Below are 20539 nucleotides of genomic sequence, written 5' to 3' on the forward strand. Positions count from 1 at the left end.
CTATAGTTAACACCCTCTAAAACCAAAATACATTTCTGTTTGTGTCCGATTTAAACAACATGAATGATCTTGAAGAAAGAAACTGATTCAAAATGTGGAACTATTTGGAGGAAGTGGTCAGGATCAGATTGGCAGCTCTAAGTTAGACATTAGAACAAAAAAAGGGAAACTCAGGGTCCAATTAAAGTCAAAGCCTGTGCAGAAATGAGTCTTTAAAGCTGGCGACAGATGGATAAAAACAAAACCGACTATGCAACCAAACGGGATCACACACAGGATGGTCAGAGGTACGTTATTGTACTTCTACTTGTACAATTTTAGCATCCTTTTTAGTTGATCATTTTCAATAACTGTGTCTGTTCTTTAAATGCAAGACGAAGCAGCCGCTATTTCTGTATAAAGCGTTGAAAGAACCCACTACCGGCCTTAATGAGAAATTAGTCAACAGCATTTTGGAAAAGGTGTGATTGAGTAAGTATGCAACACTGCTATAACTGTCAGTAACCATACTTTTTGTTTCCTACTCTAAATCTAATTAAATAAATAAAAGCACTAGTAGGTTGTCTTTTCTTCATCTTTTTTTGTTTTACAAACAAGAAACACCTTTACCCATACTTCTGTGCATACCGTCTGTCAGTTTATTTCATTTTTTATAAATCAGGAAGATATGATTTGTTATGTAACAGCCTGTACAACGCAACATACAGAAAAACAAATAAAGAAAACAATACAAATTAAATTGTACAAAGCAGCACTGGGCTGTAAATAACCCATATAATAATATCTTTCACATTTTTCTTTTGATTGGAAGTTTTTTCCTTCGGCCAAACCCCCGTTGAACTCCATCAGTCAGATCACAGCTGCTCTTAGAAGACGACTGAGCTTCTTCAATTTAGATTTTTTGAGTTTGACTCATGGAAAACTGAAAAATGTCGGGGGGCGTGTTCAGTAAGCTTGTTTATCAAATTGGCAACAGGACTGTGAATAAAAGAGTGCTTTGAAAAGCTGTTCACATACAATCAATCGTTAGATGGATGTGATGGATTAAATAAACCCTTGTATAAACATTTGACAAATCAATGATGTTAGTCGACAACAAAAAAGAACCGCAGAGCCCTAATGAATGACATTCACATGTAAACACTTCTGGAGGTCCTGCCAGGTAAACAGAGTCAGACATGACTAATGGATCGATCAGGGAGGAGTAAACCACGAGGGGGAAGCGAGGCAGTGGGAGTGATGTGGAAAACATCTTAAGCCTTTTGGCTTTAGTCCATTTATCTACCTTTTTAATAAAAAAAGTACCACATTACGGGACATTTTCTAACTTGCTAAGAGTTTGAGTAGATTGATATCTCTGCAAGAGAGCTTTTCCCAATAATGTTGAACTTTTTCCCCTTTTTCTGTATAAAACAGCCTAGAATTAAATATTCATATTTAAATATCTCATGATGGATCGTCCCAGTTGTAACACACAAGCTGCAAGGCTGGAACATCATTGCCATTCATTATCTCAACACACAACTTCCCAAATTCATTTTTTCCGTCAATCCTTCCAGTTTTTCACCACAGTTTAAAGCCTGTGACCGGATGAGTCAGGCGTGATGCTAGGCCACGAAACAGAACCAGGACAGATAAAGAAGTCAAACTGCTTATGTAGAGACACGAAGAAAAGACCAACATACACTTGTAAACATTTTTTTTTCTTCCTCTAGTTTTAAAATCTCCCGCCCCCCCCCCCCACTAAATGAAGTCACAATCACAAGACACTCTTGGGATCATTCTCAGATTCAAGTGTCTTTCTGTTTTTTTATATTTCGGTGAAAACACTTGTTTGTTTTTTTTACCACGTTTCAGTCTTTTTAGGTGACAGTCCATGAACGTGCAGCTTGGCAGGGGACAGCTCCTCCCAAACTAAATAAAAAACACTGACCAGAGCAGAGGTGTTAAAGTAAGTGCCAAATTTGAAAAAAGATGTTTGTGTGGAAGAAAATATGTCGGGAAGAATTAGAACAAAAAAAGTGTTGAAAAAAAAAACGGTAGCGAATGAACAAACGTGTTGTGTCGAGTCGATGAAACGTTTAAAAATCGCCCACGAGTGTGTCCGAAACATAAAGTGCAGGCAGTGTCTGTTCTTCTTTGAGACCGCCGTAGCCCCCGGCCATTAAAAGAGTCCAAGAGCAAACAACCAAAAAAAATATCTTATGCTGAATTGTCAACAATCCACAGGTGGAACAGCTGGATTCCAGAGGAGTCTCTCGCTCAAGGCAGGGCTTGGATTTGGTTGTCAGTTTATTAAAAGAGTGGGGAGCGCCGTGTGGCCCCCCCCCCTCCCACCCGTATGCCTCCCTTGTCTCTCCTTTGTTCACTCCACCCGGATGAGCAGTCCGTAGAGGAGCGTGCCGCCCTGCTCCTTGGTGATCCACTCGATCTCTGAGTTGCTGAAGCGGGGGTCCAGGGCCTCGCTGTTACCCAGTGTCTGCGGCCCCATCTTGTAGGAGCCCGGACGCACACACACCTGGAAGCCCACCTGAGCCTGGTGGGCACGGTCAGAGCGGGGGTCCCGAAATCTGCATGAGGACAAAGAGAAGTATCAGTGAGTGTTTCACCAGCTTGTTCCTGGTTAGCTCTCCACTGTAAACCTTGACTTACTGCACTTTGGGGGCAAACATCTCCATGCCGGAGTAGCGCATGGTGGGGGAGAGCCGCACCCTGGGGACCTCCCTGCCGGGGGCGCAGTTCTCCTCCGGCTCAGTGTAGCCATTAGGCCCCTCCGCCTTCACCGGGGCAACCGAGAAGATTGACGACGTGCCTGCAATGACAAGAGTTCACAGACGTTACAGTTTTTATCTGTTCCTTATATGAGATATTAGATGCATCAATATATTCAAATAATCTGCGGTCCATTTAAAGGGACCCTATCATGCTTTCTTTATTTTTATATTTCCTGTAGTGTGTTAAATAGGTGTTTGTGCATGTTAATGGTCTGCAAAGGCTCAAATCTAAAAGTTTGATTTGGGGAGTTTCTCTCCCACACACTCCCCCACCTGCCTTAAACACCTTAATTGGACTCTTTTGTTTAGTTCCGTAACATAGTGACGTCATGATATAACACTCGCAATTCTATTGGCTAGTGCTCCAGCACATTGTACGTGATAGGCTAAGGGGCGGGACATCTCTAAGCTGTTGACCAATCACAACGGAGCCAGCCAGCTAACCAATCAGAGCAGACTGGGCTCTGGTTTCAGACAGAGGGTGAAAAGAGGTTCTGCAGAACAGGCAGTAAGAGAAAAATAAAGACCTTTTTGAACATTAAAGCATGGAAACATGTCACAGTAGAGACACTACATACCTAACCTAAAAATGTGCATAATATGTCCTCTTTGAAGCATTCCTCTTAGTTAACTGTGAAAATGTACCCACTTTAGTCAGAAAAACTAAGTCACAGAGTGTTTTGTAAAAAGGTAACCAGTATAGTCCTACCAGGCAGCAGCTGGCTGTGGTCCAGTGTGCGCCGCAGGGCTCCTACACTGGTGCCGTGGTACGCGATGTGCCACTTCTTCAGTGCATTAGAAACCTCACAGTGGGTCTTGATCCTGCACAAAGGGGGTACATGCACTTATATAGACTCACATTAAATACAGACAGATTTGACAGAGAATTATTTTTGTATGTAATCACAGAGCCTCGAGTCCCTTCAGCTTTATATATATAGACACAAAACTCCCAGTGTTTTTCTCTCCCTGCATTTGTGATAATTCCCTGGTCATTACATCCAATAATGGTGACTTCAAAAGGGTCATTTAATAAACTTTCCCCCTGTCATGTATGTGACTGAGACCCGGTACTCTCACCTGAGGGCGAAGCGGCACCACCCAAAGGGCAGGGCGTAGTCCCGGGGGGGCTCTCCTCTCTTGTAATAAGCCTCATCGCCCCGGAGCTTGTGGCAGGACTCACAGTAGCACAGGTTGTACTTTGCGTCTTCATTAAAATAGCCATCTTTGTTAAGGAGATAAACGTTGTATTTGTTACATGAGTTTATATCTGAAACAGAGATGATGACTGAAAGGCTTTGGGGTGAAACTGACCTGGTAAAGTGAGCAGGTCCTTGAAGCGTGCGCACAGCGCCTGGTACTCGCAGGTCTTGTTGGGGTTGACCTCTGGAGGGGGCGTCCAGCACACACTCTCTTTGATTCCTACAAGTAAAAACAAAACAGACCAAACACACAATGTTACATTTCTGCCACTAGGGGTCTCTCATTTAAAACAATAACAGAAACTACAGCTTGGTGTGAAGTATCATGGGAGTTGTTGTCCACACATTTATTGCTGTCATAGCAGTCCAGTGGGAATACCTTCAGTTAAAGAGGTTTCTACCAGGAGCCGGATAATCCGCAAAGGTCCGATAATTTAAGATCCAGATTTCCAATGACTTAAAATACTTTATTCGGGTCAAATTCATAGTTTCAAAACGAACAAGATCTACAAATTGTACTTTAAAATGTTGCTTAAAACTTGATAGAAGACAATTTATTATGTCAAACGAACACAACACCGACGCACGCGGATCTGACAGGCAACTGAAATTAAGCGGCTTAAATCATCTACATTTCTCTAGGTTCAAAAATGTGGGATAAGGTAAGTACACAACTCAATTAGACATTTAAATTCTAGTCTTTCTGATATGTAAAAAATGTAATTAAAGGTTGAATATAAAAGAAAAATGAACGACACAAATTGAGAGTTGGAAGCAGACCATGATGTTGCATTAAAATAGGATAGAAAGCTTCCATGTCACTGTTTGCTTGTTTTTATTTGTTCTTTTTTCAATGGGTCTTTAATTCAATTGTATACTGAACTATATGTGGTTTTGTATGTTTATAAAAATGTCAATAAAAATGTAAGTGAAAAAAATAAAAATGTAATAAAAAAAATGTAATATCAATATTTAAAAGACTGGACAGAACCTAAAAAAAGATAAACAAGCAAGTGGCTTCTTACCGTCAACCATGTCCGCCTTCTCCATGTCGCCTTGACAACGGGTTTCTCCACTCTCTCCACCCACAGCTGGCACGTTGTTTGTTACTATGGTAACCTATCATGATGACAACATTAATTGAATAGAATTGAGTTCTTAATTAAGTATTGCCGAATCGATAAATCCATCGGGAGATATTCAAATGTAATTGACAAGTTTTAATCAAGTTGATTAATAAATTGTTTCAGGCATCGAGCAAAAAGCTCAACCGTTTTTTGGTTTGAGGTTCTTAAATATTAGAATGTCTTTTCATCTTTTGTTTGCATCTGTAGTGTTACCTGTTCACACTGGCCATACAGGTCGATGAAGGTGTAGCAGGGCGAAGGAATGTCCTGCGCCGCCACACCCTGGTCCATGCCGTTGACGTAGAGGTGGAGACAACTGTTGGTGTCCACCAGCAGACCCAACACCGTCCCCTCAGGACAGGTGTCCAGATTAGGACCATAGTTCTCACATATCTGAGGGGAGAGAAAAGTAGCGTTCATTTAATTTACGAAAACTATGATTTATTATGTTTAGTAACAGCTGTTTTTAAAATGAATGAGACATGACAGACATATGTATGTCAGTGTGGGTGTGTACCTTTAGGGAGTTGTGGAAGACGGAGTCCCTCTGCAGCAGCCAGGCGGAGCGCTTCAGACAGCAGGCTGTGGAGGGGAAGTTGAGCCGGTCGGGGGAGTGACCTATGACCCCTAACGAGAGCGACGATGTCCACGACGGGTTCAGACGGTCGATTTGAAACTGGTGACGAGAGAGAGGACTTTGAATGTCATAATTCTTTGTATTGTTGCTGGTGAATTTATTCCCTGGTCTTTGTTTAAAACTCATCAACATGTGTATCAATAACAGTGATGTTACCTGGAACAGCTGCTGGCGGGCCAGCGGCTGGGCGGCCACCAGCAGGCCCTGGTTGTAGCTGGACACTCTGGCTGCTGTCAGGTTCTGGTTGGACAGCTGGATGTTTTTGCCGTGGTTTTCCAGGAAGGCCACGGCGGTGGGCACCAGTGCACACGGCTCGGTCTCAACCTGGAGGTAGCATAAAGAGTGAGTGTCTCTGGGAAAGTCCAATGATGCAGTGACTAATGGTTTTTGTTCACAGACAGGTGCTCCTACCTCTCTGACGGGGGTGCTCTCCTCCTCTGCCTCGCTGCAGCTCTCCGAGGAGAGCGATGGCGCCTTCACGCTCTCTATGTCCTCCATCAACGAAGAGCTCACAATGGACACCGCCGTTATCCGCCCATACAGGTCTAACACGCCGTATACATTCTGCAGCGGGACAGAGAGAAGGGCTCAGTGGCTGCGTGGGGCTGAGAAGCTGTGTATTGTAGGTGTAGGGGTGTGTGTGTGTGTGTGTGTGTGTGTACCTTGGCTACTGCAGTGGCTGCAGGTCCCATGTCTTCTCCATCTATGAAGATGTGCATGGTGTCGTCACTACACCTCTTCACACCCACGCGGTTCCCCACCTGAGAGACAATCAAACAACGTGAAGAATTGTTGTTAGAAAAATAACCATTTGAATATCTACATTTATTTGTAAGTGTTCTTCCTGTGTCTTTTGTCTTTTTGTTTGATTATAGGAGGGGAAGCATGATCGTTAAAAATAATGATTTATAATAAAAACATTTCCCTCTTTAATTTACATTTTTAATAGCATTTATATCAAAAACAACTTGGAATAATGATTTTTGGGTTGCAAATAAACATCTCTCGGGTGGCAGTGTGAATGCTAGTGCTTCTTATTTGTATAGCCGTATTAAAAAGAACACTATAATGCTTTTAAGTGCTTTGGCAATATTTGTATATGAAAACTAAATAGAAATAAAAAGGATGAGAGAATAAGATGGTGAGGTGGTTAAAGAAAAGAAGAGATTTAAGATGTTGTAATGATTCCTGTAAGTCCCCTCTCTTTCAGACTGATAATCTCACAGCTCTAAAAACGTCTTTATTCTTAAGCAGCAGCAAGGGCTCCTATTATGGATCTTTAAAAGAAGAAAAGCTCCTGGAGGGTTTAAACGTCTTTGATGTGACCTCTATCTCACTGCACTGACAGAGCAGGGAGCTGCAGCTCACCGTCAGCCGGTCCAGTGAGCAGCCGTAGTTCTGCCGCTGCAGCACGCCGTTGCGACGGACCTCAGAGCCGCAGAGCAGCCAGGTGACCTTGGTGCGGAGCTGCGGGAGGGAGGGGGAGAGACCTGACAGCGGGCAGGACGGCAGCTCCGGAGGTGCCAGAGTGGTCAGACCGATATGCAGCGAACCGCACCACTGCTCATCCACCTCATCAATCCTCACCTGCAGAGACAGGGAGAGAGGAAAACAAGTAGCAGTTAGGACAGGAAAACATAAACCATGTCATTGAAGAAATGTGTATTTCTACTGATGCAGATACAATATGTTTAACAAAAAAAGGCAAGATATTTATTAGAAACTGAATAATCAAGCAATTGTTTGTTTACCTCAAACAGCTCGTCTGCTTTGAGCTCCTTGGCACTGAACACGATGCCGTGAGCGTAACCTCCGACTCTGACGCCTTGGCAGCCGTCGCCGAGCAACACCACATTCTTACCATGTTTATTGTGGAGTCGATGGGCAACACCTGCTACTAAAACCACACAGAAAGACAGAAAAGAAACAGAAACATGGAGATGAAGCTCAGAAGACAATTTGTGCGTTTCATTTTTTTATTTGCTATCCTAACTAACCAATACATAAAAAACACATTAATACCAAAATGATCTTAAAAAATTCCATACATGAAGACTTTAAATCGTTCAACTAAATAGTGTGTTGATTAAACAAAAGATTCTGGTGGACAAAAGATCAGCCTATATATTTTTTCCAAACTAAGGGGACCTATGTAGGGTCCCTGAGGTGTACCTGGAGAGTGGATGGGGAAGCTCTTCTCTGTGATGTTGCTGGTGCAGAGGCTGTTGTCCAGCGGGCCTGAGGAGCTGGTGATGGAAACCTGAACACACTGACCATACAGGTCGATCACAGCATACACCTCTGAGAGAGAGACGGAGAGAAGAGAAATGGATGAAGTATTGGCTCATAATAAAACCTATACTCTAAACTCATGACGGCTGTATCTCTGGCTGATGTTTACCTGGTGGCAAACCGGTGCAGGCGACACCCTGATCCACACCGTTGATGTAGTAATGGAGGTCACCACTGGCTGAGCGCATCATGCCAATCCGTGAGCCTGTGGTCAGGGAGTCCAGGTCACAACCGTAGTTGTTGCGCATTGTGTTGCCATCCTGCATGACGGCAGTTCCACTGTGAAAAAAGGAGATTATTACTGTTATTTCCATATGGTTTTATCTTGCAAATGTCTGACCTGAAAAGCCTAATTTATCTAATTGGCTTTTCATTCTTTCTCATATTAGATAAGCAGGGATGCAAACTCATCAGGTATGAAAAAGGTGACAAGGATCCGAGCCCCCCGACCCCACGGAATATCGGCTTTAAAATGAGGAATAACAGAGGATTTTAGCAGTCAGAACAACTAAAGCAGCAGTTAATAATAACAGAAACGCCAAAGAGTCACATCTAATAGAAATATATTTAAGCATTTATTTTAATTGTGTAGCAGTCAGTTTATAATTTTGGCAGGACTGTTGAGCATTTTGAAAATGTATTTTCATGCCTCTGTGCAAGGCTGTCTTTCTATCTTTATAGCCAGTGGTGTAAAGTAACTAAGTTCATAAACTCAAGTACTATACTTGGGTACAATTTTTAGATACTTGTACTTTATTTAAGTATTTCAATGTTTTGCTACTTTGTTCTTCTTCTCCTCTACAGTTCAGAGGTACATGGTGTACTTTTCCTCCACTACATGTATTTAATACCTTTAGTTACTTCACAGATGTGGATGAATGATGTGAAATATAATCAAGTGTTAAATCAGACTTTAGTTCCACCTGGAGTAAATTCACAAGCTACCCTGCAGTATACAAAGTCATTCAAACTAGCTGCACCTTTACCAGCTTTGAGAACACTTTCATGATCAATCATTATAAAACATATCATATATATTATTCTGAAATGGACCAATCTGCACAATGACTACTTTTGCTGTCGCTACTTTAACTATATTTTGATGATACTTTTCTAATTTTACTTGAGGAACATTTTGAATGCAGGACTTTTACTGTAACAGAGTATTCCTACACTCTGGTACTTCTACTTGTACTCAAGTACAAGACCTGAGTGCTTCTACTTTTACTCAAGTACAAGATCTGAATGCATGTATGCTAGTTAGCTAGCTCAACGATTCATTAAATAATATTGGGACAGAAACACTTTTCAGTGCACATCACGCTCTGCCGCTCCGACAGGGAGCTCTGCTCTGAACACCCCGTTCTAACCAGCGGTCCAGTCTGTGCCCGCACAGTTAATATTAACGAACGCACCGTAGGTAATGTAGCTGCTGAAGCTAGACCCTCATCCCGGAGCAGCAGAGCCTTATTATACATCCATGAGCAGAGCTGACAGGCAGGAAGACTTGTGCTCGCGCTTCATTATAATATATAAAAAAAGAACACCATGCGTGTCATGATGGCACATAACAGCTCGCGGCCGCAGATTACTCCGGGTCCCAGACCCCCCCCATACCCCAAAAATATTTTTATTGCAGATCTACATGAATCACACAAACGACCTATTTTGGAATCAAAACGGCGAATTTCGCCGAAAGGTGAGAAGTTTGCACCTGGATAAGAACACATTTGCGTTATGTTAATATTCATTAGAGGTATATAAAGTGGTCTACCTGAGCATCCAAGTGTCATAGTCAATATCGGTCATAGTGTTGGGAAACTCGAGCTCATCGGGCCTGATGGCTGTCACTCCTGGACACAGAGGAGGGAGGAGAAAATCTGTGGTGATTACACATGAAATACATTTTCACGTTAAGTCTTACATGTGGTTAGGTAACATACAGTAGCATTTATATATGGTCATTTTTGCTATGCAACGTAGTCACATATTAAAAAAGCAGTATGGGCACAATAGAAAAACATCACCTGCTTCGATTGAACCCGACCAGCGGTCCACCATCTTCTGAATAATGATTTCAAACAGCTCTCCATCTCGAAGGCACCTGCAAGGAGAAAACACGTTTAGAATCCAGAGGAAGCTACATCACAAAATATTCTTTGAATGCCGATTTGCTATTAGCTCATGGGAGCAGTTCATAATCCTGCTTTATGAGCAATGCCACAGAAGACAGGGGTGTCCCAGCCAAGCCATACAACACTTCCCAGTAACATATTATGATCTATAGGCGGATATGATTAACTGGAAATGATTCGTCATATGTTTCCTCACCTGTTGGAAATGACGATAGCGTCGTTGAATTCGCTGCGGCAGTTCTGACGCAGGGCGGTGCGCCCCCCGTTGGTGATGACTGCATTCGTGCCGTGCAGATGGTGGAATCGCAGGTCGTTGGTTGTGATGGCTCCTCCCACCGATAAGGGGCTCCCGGGGGACATCGCCGTGGGACACTCTGAGCTGTCCTCTGTGAGAGGCAAGAGGTCCCCTAAGAAAGGGGGGAAACAGAGACAGGTTTACACCCTTCAAAGTTGAATATCAGTTATTTTCTTAAAATGGAGCCCTGTGTGTCTCCCCCCCTCTCACCCATGTCGTCCATGATGGCCATGTCGTCCATGATGGTGGCCTGAGCAGCCTGGCCATAGAGGTCCACTACAGCGTACACACTGGGAGGGACATTCCAGGCTGCAGGGCCCTGAGCAACGCCGTTTACGAAAAAGTGGAGGCTGCCGTCTTCTTTCCGCACGACCCCTACTGTGTCACCTGCCTGCAAGACGGAAGAAAGGGTTACATTTAAAGAAAAAGGCAAAGAAAAGCCTTGCAGGATAACGGAGGAAGGAATCAGGGTGATAAATGTAAAAATAAACATCACTCACCTTGAGGCGGTCCAAGTTGTGTCCGTACTCGTCCAGGATTGTTGTTCCGTTGTGCATTACACCATTACCCGTCATCATCCACGTCCCTAGAAATCACACAAGAAAGTTGTTTTTGTTGTAGGATCAAGACTTGCAAAGAAATGTAGTAGAAATACCACTGTTATATTTGTATGTTACCTGAGCGAAGGTTGGTCATGGTGGAGGGCAGCTGCAGGTATGCAGGGTTGTGCGTCGTGACACCGATTTCGATGGAACCCGCCCACTTGTCCACCATCTTGTCTATGCGGACCTGGAACACCTCGTTGGAGCGCAGCGGCCGGCTACTCAGCACCACGCCGTGATTAAAGTCGTCAGTCGCACTGTGGAAGCAGGGTTGTAAATGTATTCATGCGTAACCGTTTATGTTTGAAGTAGAGGAGTTCTACACATTCTCCATTGCTAAAGATACATTAAGAAGAGTAACATGTTTTGTTTAAAAATGTACTGTATATCATTAATTATCTATGTTGCTTTCTGGTGAATTTGGCTGAATATTAAAAAGGTGCATACAAAACGCAAGTGTCATAAAATAAATACCTAAATGTGTAAGTCAGATGTTTAAAAGACATTTCTGAAAGCAAAACTGACCAGTGTATGAATAAACAATATAGTGTCTTGCCTTAAGGCTGTCAGTTGTCCATAAAGATTTTAAAGTAATAGCATCCATGTAAAGAATAATAAAGCCTGTAAATAACTCAGAGGCATCATGGGAGCTGGACTCACTGTGGCCGCAGCGCCGTCCTGCCCTCACTGATAATGGCGGCCTTCTGGCCACAGTTGTGGTGGAAGAGCAGGCGGTCTGCCCCCTCTGAGTCCGGGGTGATGGAGAGGACCGGCCCACGTCGGCCCACGTCGGGCGATAGAGCCCTCATGATGGCGTTGTTGCGTCGGAGGCGGTCGCTGTGGTTGTGGTTGTGGACTATGGTGACTTTGACAGCCATGCCGTAGAGGTCGACCACACCGTAGACAACGGCGGGGGTCTGGGCTGCAGCGACACCTGGGACAGATAGTGAGGGGTTAGCAGGGAAACAGAGGAACTTGAAACACACATGCTCCACAGCCAACAGTATCTGTGTTTATTATGCGTGTAGTACATACACAAAGACAATTAAATATCACAATCATTTGGACAAAATACCTCGATATTATGCATCATACATGAGATTTGGATTGATTGACTAAGTGGGCCAATCATAGAAAAGCTATACGGCTCGACCAGCCTTTAAAAGCAGGAAAAGGCTACATATTAGAATATCTAGTCATGTCATGATATCGATATAATATTTATAATAACTTGTATTTCCCAGCCGTAATATTGATTATAATTACAAAGGTAGTCAATCAATCAACAACTTTATTAATCCCGCAAGGGGCAATTGGTTATGAGCAGCAGCTTATGTCATGTACACAGGCAGGAACATACAGGAAGAAAACGCACAGATGTGGATCATTCCAATTTACACTATAAATAGTTCATAGCATCACAATAATAAATAAATAAATAAATAAATAAATAATCACGTTAAAAGCCTTTCAAGAATTTAAAAGTTTGAGTGCAGAAGGGATGAATGATTTTGAAAAGCGATTAGTCTTTAGAGCAGGTAGAGCATATCTATACCCTGATGGCAACAGACGAAATTCATGTGAAAGAACATGACCTGGAGAGGCCAGAATGCTCTCTGCTTTCCGCAGAATTTGTTGGTTACAGAAGTCTCTCTGTTTCACGCCGATGATCTTAGAGCAGGTTTTAACAATGCTGTTCAGGCTGTTCCTGTTAGTGTATTTTTAGTCAGATCTTAATATAGCTACAGATGCTTTTAACAGCCATGGTTTGTGGGTATCCGGCCATTAATCCTAACCATTTTGCAATAAGTCAATAACAGATAATTACGGAAAGCATCATGGGATAATACAAATCTGAACATCTGTATTTCACGGTTCGCTTTGCCACATTACTGTGACCACCCACTTCCAAGCCCCCAGCAGGGTCATCATACACCCTGAATGAAGCATCTCCGTGAGCCTCACCTTGGTCGATGCCATTGATGTAGAAATGGAGCGCTCCGCTGGCTTTGCGCATCAGCCCGATGTGATCTCCCTCCTGAACGTGGATGAGAGGAGTTGATGGAGAATATTAACAGACACACTCACACAGCAGGTGGCAGAAAGAGTGTGTGTCTGCGTCATCACAAACCTGGAGCTCATCGAGGCTGAATTCACAGTACTCCCTGCGGGTGCCTTTCCCATTGGTCAGGATCCCACAGCCACTCATCATGATTGTACCTAATATAAGCAGCCAGGATAATGTCAGTCATTTCACAATGAACAACCACTGTTTTGATTAAAGCAGTTTCTGTGTGTATATGTTACCTGATCGCAGATTGGTCATAGTTGCAGGATAGTCGAGGTTGTTGGGGTTGTGTGTGGTCACACCAATCTCTATTGAGCCTGACCACTTGTCCACCAGCTTATCGATGCGGATCTGAAATATAAAATGAATAGATTTTAACCTTTATAATACTGAATTGTGTTTTCTATTCTGGTTAAAGCACAGGTAATGATTAGCACCAGACCATCAGGAATAAAGTACATGACATTTGTGTGACTAAAAGGGGAGAATAAACTGTGTACTGTATTTGACAGCACATTTCAGAAACAGCTTCATCAATAAAATCATAGCGAGGAAAGGAATTTCTACCATTTTTTCTTAAGGAAACAATTGATAGAAATTTGGCAATTTACCGTCAGAAACAATTCATCATTTTTTGCAGCTCTACTCTTGTTTGATGCTAAATATAAAACTATCAATAGCAACGCCTTTTGTCAGATATACTCTACTCTCTACTACAGTGACAACTATCTACAAAGACATTAGGGTTATTAAACCGTAGTGCTTCGCCAGCTGTACTACAGTATTTGTATAATAGGTGTGACTGTATCACCTCAAACATCTCGTTGTGTCGGAGCGGCCGGTTGGTCATCACCACGCCGTTGTTGAACTCGTCGAGCGGTCTCCTCCGCTCCGCCGTCTTGTTGTTGTTGCTCAGTTTGATCAGTGTGCCGCATTTCTCGTGGAAGAGCAGCGCGTCGTTGGTGGTCATCACACCCGTCACGGCCGCCAGCCCCACCCCTCCGTTACCAGACGGAGTGTTGTTAGTATTTCCACTGTCTCCACCACCACCTCCTCCTCCTCCTCCTCCTCCTGGTGTCCCACTGTCGCTGTTAACTGCACCTCCTCCACTGCTGCTCCCCCTGTCGTTTCTGGAAGAGGATTCAGATCCTGAATTTCCTCCTGCACCGCCGCCGCTGCCACCTCCTGGTCCTCCTCCACCTCCGCCATCTTCCCCTCCACCCTCATCCTCAGAGCGATAAAAAGACACTATTGCGTTGTTGAACACGTCAAAGAGCTGGTGCTCCGTTAGAACTGTGGAGAGAGAGAGGAAGATGTGAATACTGGTCAGAGAAACAACTCCAGAGAACTAAATATATCTTACTATGTTTAGGTATGTAAAGCTAATTGGCAATAAGCCAGATTCAGATTTTGCATCAACTGATCTAAATGTTCCCTTACCTGTGTCAGGCTCCAGGTTGTTGGGGAACTTGTCTGGTCTGTTGTGACTGCAGCTAAGCTCAGGCACTGAGAGCGAGAAGAGAGAAAGGGGTGAAGCAATAAATCCCAGATAACAGGTTGGGAAAAAAAGACCAATATTGATAGACAAAAAAAAGCCCCTTACCTTCATCTCCATTCATCATTCCATTCATTGCTGCCACATTCATCAGTGCCGTGATCCCTGCATCCTCCCGTCCCCCACACACCACCACCTCTTCCTCCTCTTCCTCCTCCTCCTCATCCTCCTCATCCACCTCATCCACCTCCTCGTCCCGCTCTATTGTCTCTTTCTCTGTAGAGGGTGGCGGTGGCTCACAGCTCACCACCGTCACTTGAGTGCATTTCCCGTACAGGTCCACCACCGCCCACAGTTTGGGCGGCAAGCCGCTGGCAGCCGCTCCGCAGTCCTGCCCGTTCACCCAGAGGTGGAGCTCCCCGCGGGCGCTGCGCTGGATGCCCACGCGGTCGCCCTCTGAGAGCTGGTCGAGGTCCTTGCCGTACTCCTCTAGGACCGATCGGCCGTCCCGCAGCACCGAGCAGCCCGACACGATCCAGGAGCCGCCCTTCAGGCCTGTGGCGCTGCTGGGGAAGTCCAGAGCACCAGGGTCAAGCGCCGTCACACCAATCTCAATGGAACCGCTCCACGAGTTCACCTGAGGAGGAAAATGAAATGTTTATATATCACAATAAGGACTAGTCACGGTCAAGTCCTACTACAATAGCGCAAGACAGTTTCCAGCAGCTGTTACACCGATCACAAAGATACTCTAAGCTGTGATGTAAGAGCTGTGCTAAAAACTGCAGGTAGATATCTGTGGAAAAACAAAGTGTGCCTTGTTGTATGATCCATCTTGTTATTTTTAGTCCTTCTGTCAGTGAAGAACGTAGCTCAGGGAGCATTGCTTTGAAAATGAACCAGGACAGTGTGAGCACACGGTGACACAATCGAAAAAACACGTTAACTCATGTGATAGCAAAATGTAGAAGCAATGACTGTGCGTCTAGGAATAATAACTTAATACTGTGAGGAAGGAGAATTCACCTAGGGTCAAACTAATTCATTTCTCATCTCCAAGTACACCAGCACTTCTAAAATTAGATTTGCAATACACATTGATGTACAAAGCCGTACTATATATAGACCAGTTGCAGGAGACAAGATTAAAGAGCAAAAAAGACAGTATGACACACTTCCTGTTTAGTCTTGTATATACTTTTGCTCATTTAGTTGACCATCAAAACGTTTCTTTTGCCGTGTTGGCCACTTGAAACCCAAAAGGCATCGTTTTTTGGTGCATCAAAGCTTCCATACAGTGAGAAGATAATCTTGAGTTTTTCCTTTTTGACATATATATTTTTTATAACGCCTAGACAATCTGTGGAGATTCTTGTGTTACTCAACAAAAAGTAGAGTGAATTATAATTCCTCAGCTACTTGATTTACCAACGACACACTTATTTTATAATGTCTGCTCCTTTCAACTGTATAGTGACCGAAACAACAGTAAGAGGTTCAACAACCATGACGTATTAACTATTTACGGTCCAGCTGTGATGATTAAACCTGTGCGCACAAAGCAAGTCATAATCAAGCAAGAAAGCTTCCCCTTCACGATTGTCCTCCCAAAGATTCAAGATATGAAAAGAAGAGACGTTTCACCTCGAAGCTCCCTTCGTCTTTGCATGACTTTGGAATCATATCGCATAACAGGCTGCAGAAGATATCCATATCTTCCCAGAAACAGAAGACTCCACATCAGCTCACAATAATGCGATACTTTATTGATCTCCAGGGGTGAATTATATTTTTCATTGTGGATGACAGGAGTGCCGTGTCAGCAATAGTGCCGAGTCAGTGCAGCTGGCGGAGATTCGGAGTGTTGCTTCGAGATATTTCAGCCTGGCAGATGCTCGCCGACACAGGGGCACGAACCCCGCGTCATCCCACTGAGGAGTGATCTCCTGGCTCGCTGCACTCCACCTGCTGCCCCCCCGGAGAACAGCATCCCACAAAAAGCCATGCGGTTCGTTCCTCAAGAAAAAAAAATTAAGTCCCTGGAATTGTTGTTATCAATCTCACTTCCCTCTACGTTTTCCTTTCCTCCCCCCCTCTGGTACTCCACGGGAATCAAGCTCAAGTTGGCAAATATCCACCCTGATAAAGTGACCTTGAACATAACATTGAAATCCCCTATCAGCTCCTGGGATTCTTTTTCTGCAGCTCACCTCCGCACCGAGGAGATAACAAAAAAAGATTTACTCCGTGACGGTGTCATATTCAATATATTGTCTTTTACACAGCCTCCTCTCCTTCGTGTGCTCCCATGGTGTCCTCCTGCGCTCTGTGGCGGGTGCGATGTAAGGCAGTGTGCTACGAAAGCTTGGGTATCTGGGTTAACAGATATAGTAGTAACTCAGCCTGACCGGGCCAGTGTGTGGAGGAGACAGACATCTACTTCCTTTGCTCATCTCTTACGTAACAGAAGCCTGTGGGCGTCTGCCTCCCAGCCTTCTCTCTCCCTTTCTGTTCTAAAGACCTATAACTACAGGATACATGCAGAGTAGGGCTACTGGGCAGCTTCCAAAAAGAATGAAAAATTAATTGCATCAATAGCAGAGCCTGCGAGACACTGCAAGGACTAACAGGAAATGCTTCTCATCTAACAGACCTTGTAAACAAATCGAGACAAAATTATAAGTAACATCCTAAGTCCATGATATACTGTATAAAGCCATTTCAATTGTGGGTATGATATTGCAAAACAAAACTAATAACAAGGGCTTTCGATTATTGGTCTTTAAATGTCCCGTTTTGCCTTAATTTAATGTAAAACAGAGAAATGCAGGACATTTCTATATGTTATAGTCTGAAAACAGCACAAGCATTTAAGACAAATAAAACAATTATTGATTATTTCATGTTGGCCATTATTTTTCCTCCAATCAACTTATCGCTCTGCTCTACTGATAACAGAATAATATGATACAAGTCGCATTCTAAGGGTAATGTTTGCTATGGCACTCCAAGTGACAATTATTATCATCAACAATAAATCTAGCTGTTTATTTTGTACCCAAACATCTGCCCTAAACTCCAATATGTTCAGTTTACTATCATAAGATTTAGACAGTAACTGAAGAGCTGGCACTATAGAGTGTAGTTTGAAGTAGAAATAGTAGTAGTAGTAGTAGTAGTAGTAATATAATTATTGATTAAATCAGCTCTTATAGGCTGACCAATAGCATACTGATACAAGCTAAAGTTTAGAGCATTTTGATTTTAAAACCAACACTAGGCTAACACGCACAGTATGTGATATTCCTCTGGATTTATTTAGATCAAAGCTTCACATACAAACTCTGAAGCACTGACAGCGTCCTACTCTGGGTAAAACTGTCCAATGAATAGCTTAATTTGCTTGCCTCCTGCACTCGTTTTCCAAAATCCACTGTGGACATCATTAGACAGGATGGCCAGTCATGCCCATCTGGGCGCTCCGTGATGGAAGAGTATTGATTTTCAGACAGACAATGCATGTCATATCAGAGCATGAGGCTGTTTATGAGAGCCCTCATCAGGCTGAGAGCACCATAAGGGATGGATAATCATTGACGTTCACATACAGTGGGTGCTATTAAAACACATGTTCAGCCTCACTGTCTCACATGCTGCTGTGTCTTATCATGGCAGATTTTCCAAACAACCCAACTATGTCATTCTGAGGGTGTGTGTGGCCCAGTTGGCACTAACTCTGGAGCGGACATGTTGTTGACAAACTCACAAGGGTTGAAGACTACAGAGGCAGAAGCCATTATACCAAACTACGCTGATAAGAGCCAGAATGTAAACACTGTGGAAAGGCCTTGATATGATATGGAGAGGTCTGAGTCGTTGATAAGCATTTATGTTGAAAGATTAAAAACTCAGGGAAACGTACGTAAGGAAGAATTACATTTGCTCTTTCACACAACTCAAATTAAGTATTCATACTGAACAGTAGTCATGGGAAAAGATAAACGACATTTTGGGGATAATATTGTTATACTTTATGTTATGAGTTTCAGCATGATAATGTATCTTTCTAAAATAATCAATTAAGCTATAGAGAGCCATCGGCACTATGATAAGCTTTTACTGGCTGCCAGCAAAAATGCAATCAATAAAAACTGATGCATTACTACTAAACCTTACAATAAAATGGATGTAAACAGTATATTTCTAATGGCAAATCTGACATATCTTCCGAGTAACAAAAGGGAGACCTTTCCAAGAATATGTGACGAACTTCTTAGGAAACAAGGACACTAACATATCTGGGTCTGGATGAATAAACAACAATATGGACATAAAGATAACATAGAAATAAATCAAATTGTTCCTATAATTTGTTGAATTTTTATGTAAAATGTCTTGAAATTGTCACTGAGTTACAAATAGGTTAAATGAGAGCAAATGTCCTTGCAATAAAAGAGAAAGTGGTTTATTTTAGGATGTATACCTATAAGTGTTCAAACTCCTCATGCATTATACACCAGCGGGGCTGCAGGAGCAGGTTGGTAGGGTCTGACTCTGAATCATGGTCTGAATATGCTTTATATCTGGACCAAGATGTGTGTAATAGTAACACGTCACTGAATATCATATAATGACACTAGTAACTAATATCAGCGGCTAATTGTCCGCATTTTTGTCCATTTAGGTTCACACATAGCATTTGAGTCACTAGCTCAACCTGGTATGAGCACTGCAGTATTATTAGCCACCGAGCCAGAAAGGAAGAGAGGCTGACAGGCACCTACGACTGTCACCGACAGAACCAAGCAGAGCTACGTTAACAAGCTTAGTCAAGCTCCCGTCGTGCAATAAACAACATGAAGTCCATGTCAACACACAACAGTGCTCCAATAGCACCTTCCAGAGAAGCTAACCCCAGCTAGCCTGAGCTCGCACAGCTTGCTCCGGCTAGCGGCTCATTAGCATGGCTAACTGTCGGTACCAAGGCAACACAAGCAGGGTATCGTTAGCCAAGTCATCCGTTTAAAATGTCCACACAGTGTTTTTAAGTCCATGTGTCCCAGCTAAATCTCTGACAGTGTTTGGAATATGACCCTGAATAATTGCAACAACCTTGCTCGCTGTCAAGCAGTGCAAACCCCCCTGGTTGTCACTGCGGACAGAGGCAGACCCCCGGCCCGTCCCGCAGGCGCTGCTCCCGCATTCCCGCTGCTCTCCTCCCCGCTGAGGAGGCGCAGCAGCGGCGGGCCTGTTGTTGTTTACCTTCTTGTCAATGCGGACGGTGAAGACATCCCGGTCCTTCAGCGGCTCCTTACTAAGCACCAGCCCATGGTTGAACTCCTGGACTGGCTGGTTGCGCCGGGCGGTTCGGTTTGAGTTGGACAGGCCGATTAGCTTTCCGCTCCGCGGATGCAGCTCCGCCGCCATCTTCAGTGGGCGGCCAGTATTCACGACAGTAGCGGTTTGCGGCAGTTGCTAACGGTGTGTGGCAGGGCAGCGGGGAGATAACTGACTGCAATCTGACTGCAATCAATCCATACGACTGGACCCGACTGGACCGCACCGCACCCATTTCTGTATTGTGTGCCAAATGTATTAAACCACTTTGAGCTGCACCTGGTGTATGAAATGTGCTATATAAATAAAACGTATAATTGTTATTATTTATTTTTTATTTCTCTAATAGCCTACGTGGACTACAACAAAGATGATTAACTAGTTTATAATGTTTTGTTTACTTGAGACTGTGCTATATAAATAAAGATTTTTTTCAATTATGTTTATTATTATTATTATTTCTCTAATACGTGGACTACAACAAAGATGCTTTTCTGGTTGATAGTGTTTTATTCTTGAGAATGTGCTTTATAAATAAAGCTTTTTATTATTATTGTTATTATTATTATTATTAT

General features: G+C 43.3%; 1 protein-coding gene across 3 annotated transcripts; it reads right to left on the reverse strand.

Moving 5' to 3' along the window:
• Positions 1 to 615: 615 nt before the first annotated feature.
• neurl4 (neuralized E3 ubiquitin protein ligase 4) lies at positions 616 to 20090 on the reverse strand. Of its 3 annotated transcripts, none has more exons than XM_034136832.1 (29): positions 19890 to 20090; positions 14736 to 15264; positions 14573 to 14638; positions 13944 to 14425; positions 13372 to 13483; positions 13196 to 13284; positions 13030 to 13102; positions 11725 to 11998; positions 11140 to 11321; positions 10963 to 11048; positions 10673 to 10853; positions 10364 to 10574; positions 10060 to 10136; positions 9807 to 9885; positions 8142 to 8311; positions 7913 to 8041; positions 7492 to 7637; positions 7109 to 7327; positions 6403 to 6501; positions 6152 to 6304; positions 5897 to 6064; positions 5621 to 5779; positions 5317 to 5496; positions 5002 to 5095; positions 4089 to 4196; positions 3855 to 3999; positions 3484 to 3596; positions 2653 to 2812; positions 616 to 2570 (listed from the first exon to the last, which is right to left on the reverse strand). In XM_034136832.1, exons 1-29 carry the CDS (start codon positions 20052 to 20054, stop codon positions 2366 to 2368), a joined length of 4854 nt encoding a protein of 1617 aa, XP_033992723.1. In that variant the 5' UTR covers positions 20055 to 20090; the 3' UTR covers positions 616 to 2365. The 3 variants fall into 3 exon arrangements, with proteins under 3 accessions (XP_033992723.1, XP_033992722.1, XP_033992721.1); XM_034136831.1 differs by having other exon boundaries at positions 7492 to 7634; positions 9807 to 9912; XM_034136830.1 differs by having other exon boundaries at positions 9807 to 9912.
• Positions 20091 to 20539: the final 449 nt, after the last annotated feature.

The sequence above is a fragment of the Trematomus bernacchii genome, unplaced genomic scaffold (genome assembly GCF_902827165.1).
Source record: "Trematomus bernacchii unplaced genomic scaffold, fTreBer1.1, whole genome shotgun sequence".
Taxonomy (NCBI): Eukaryota; Metazoa; Chordata; class Actinopteri; order Perciformes; family Nototheniidae; genus Trematomus; species Trematomus bernacchii.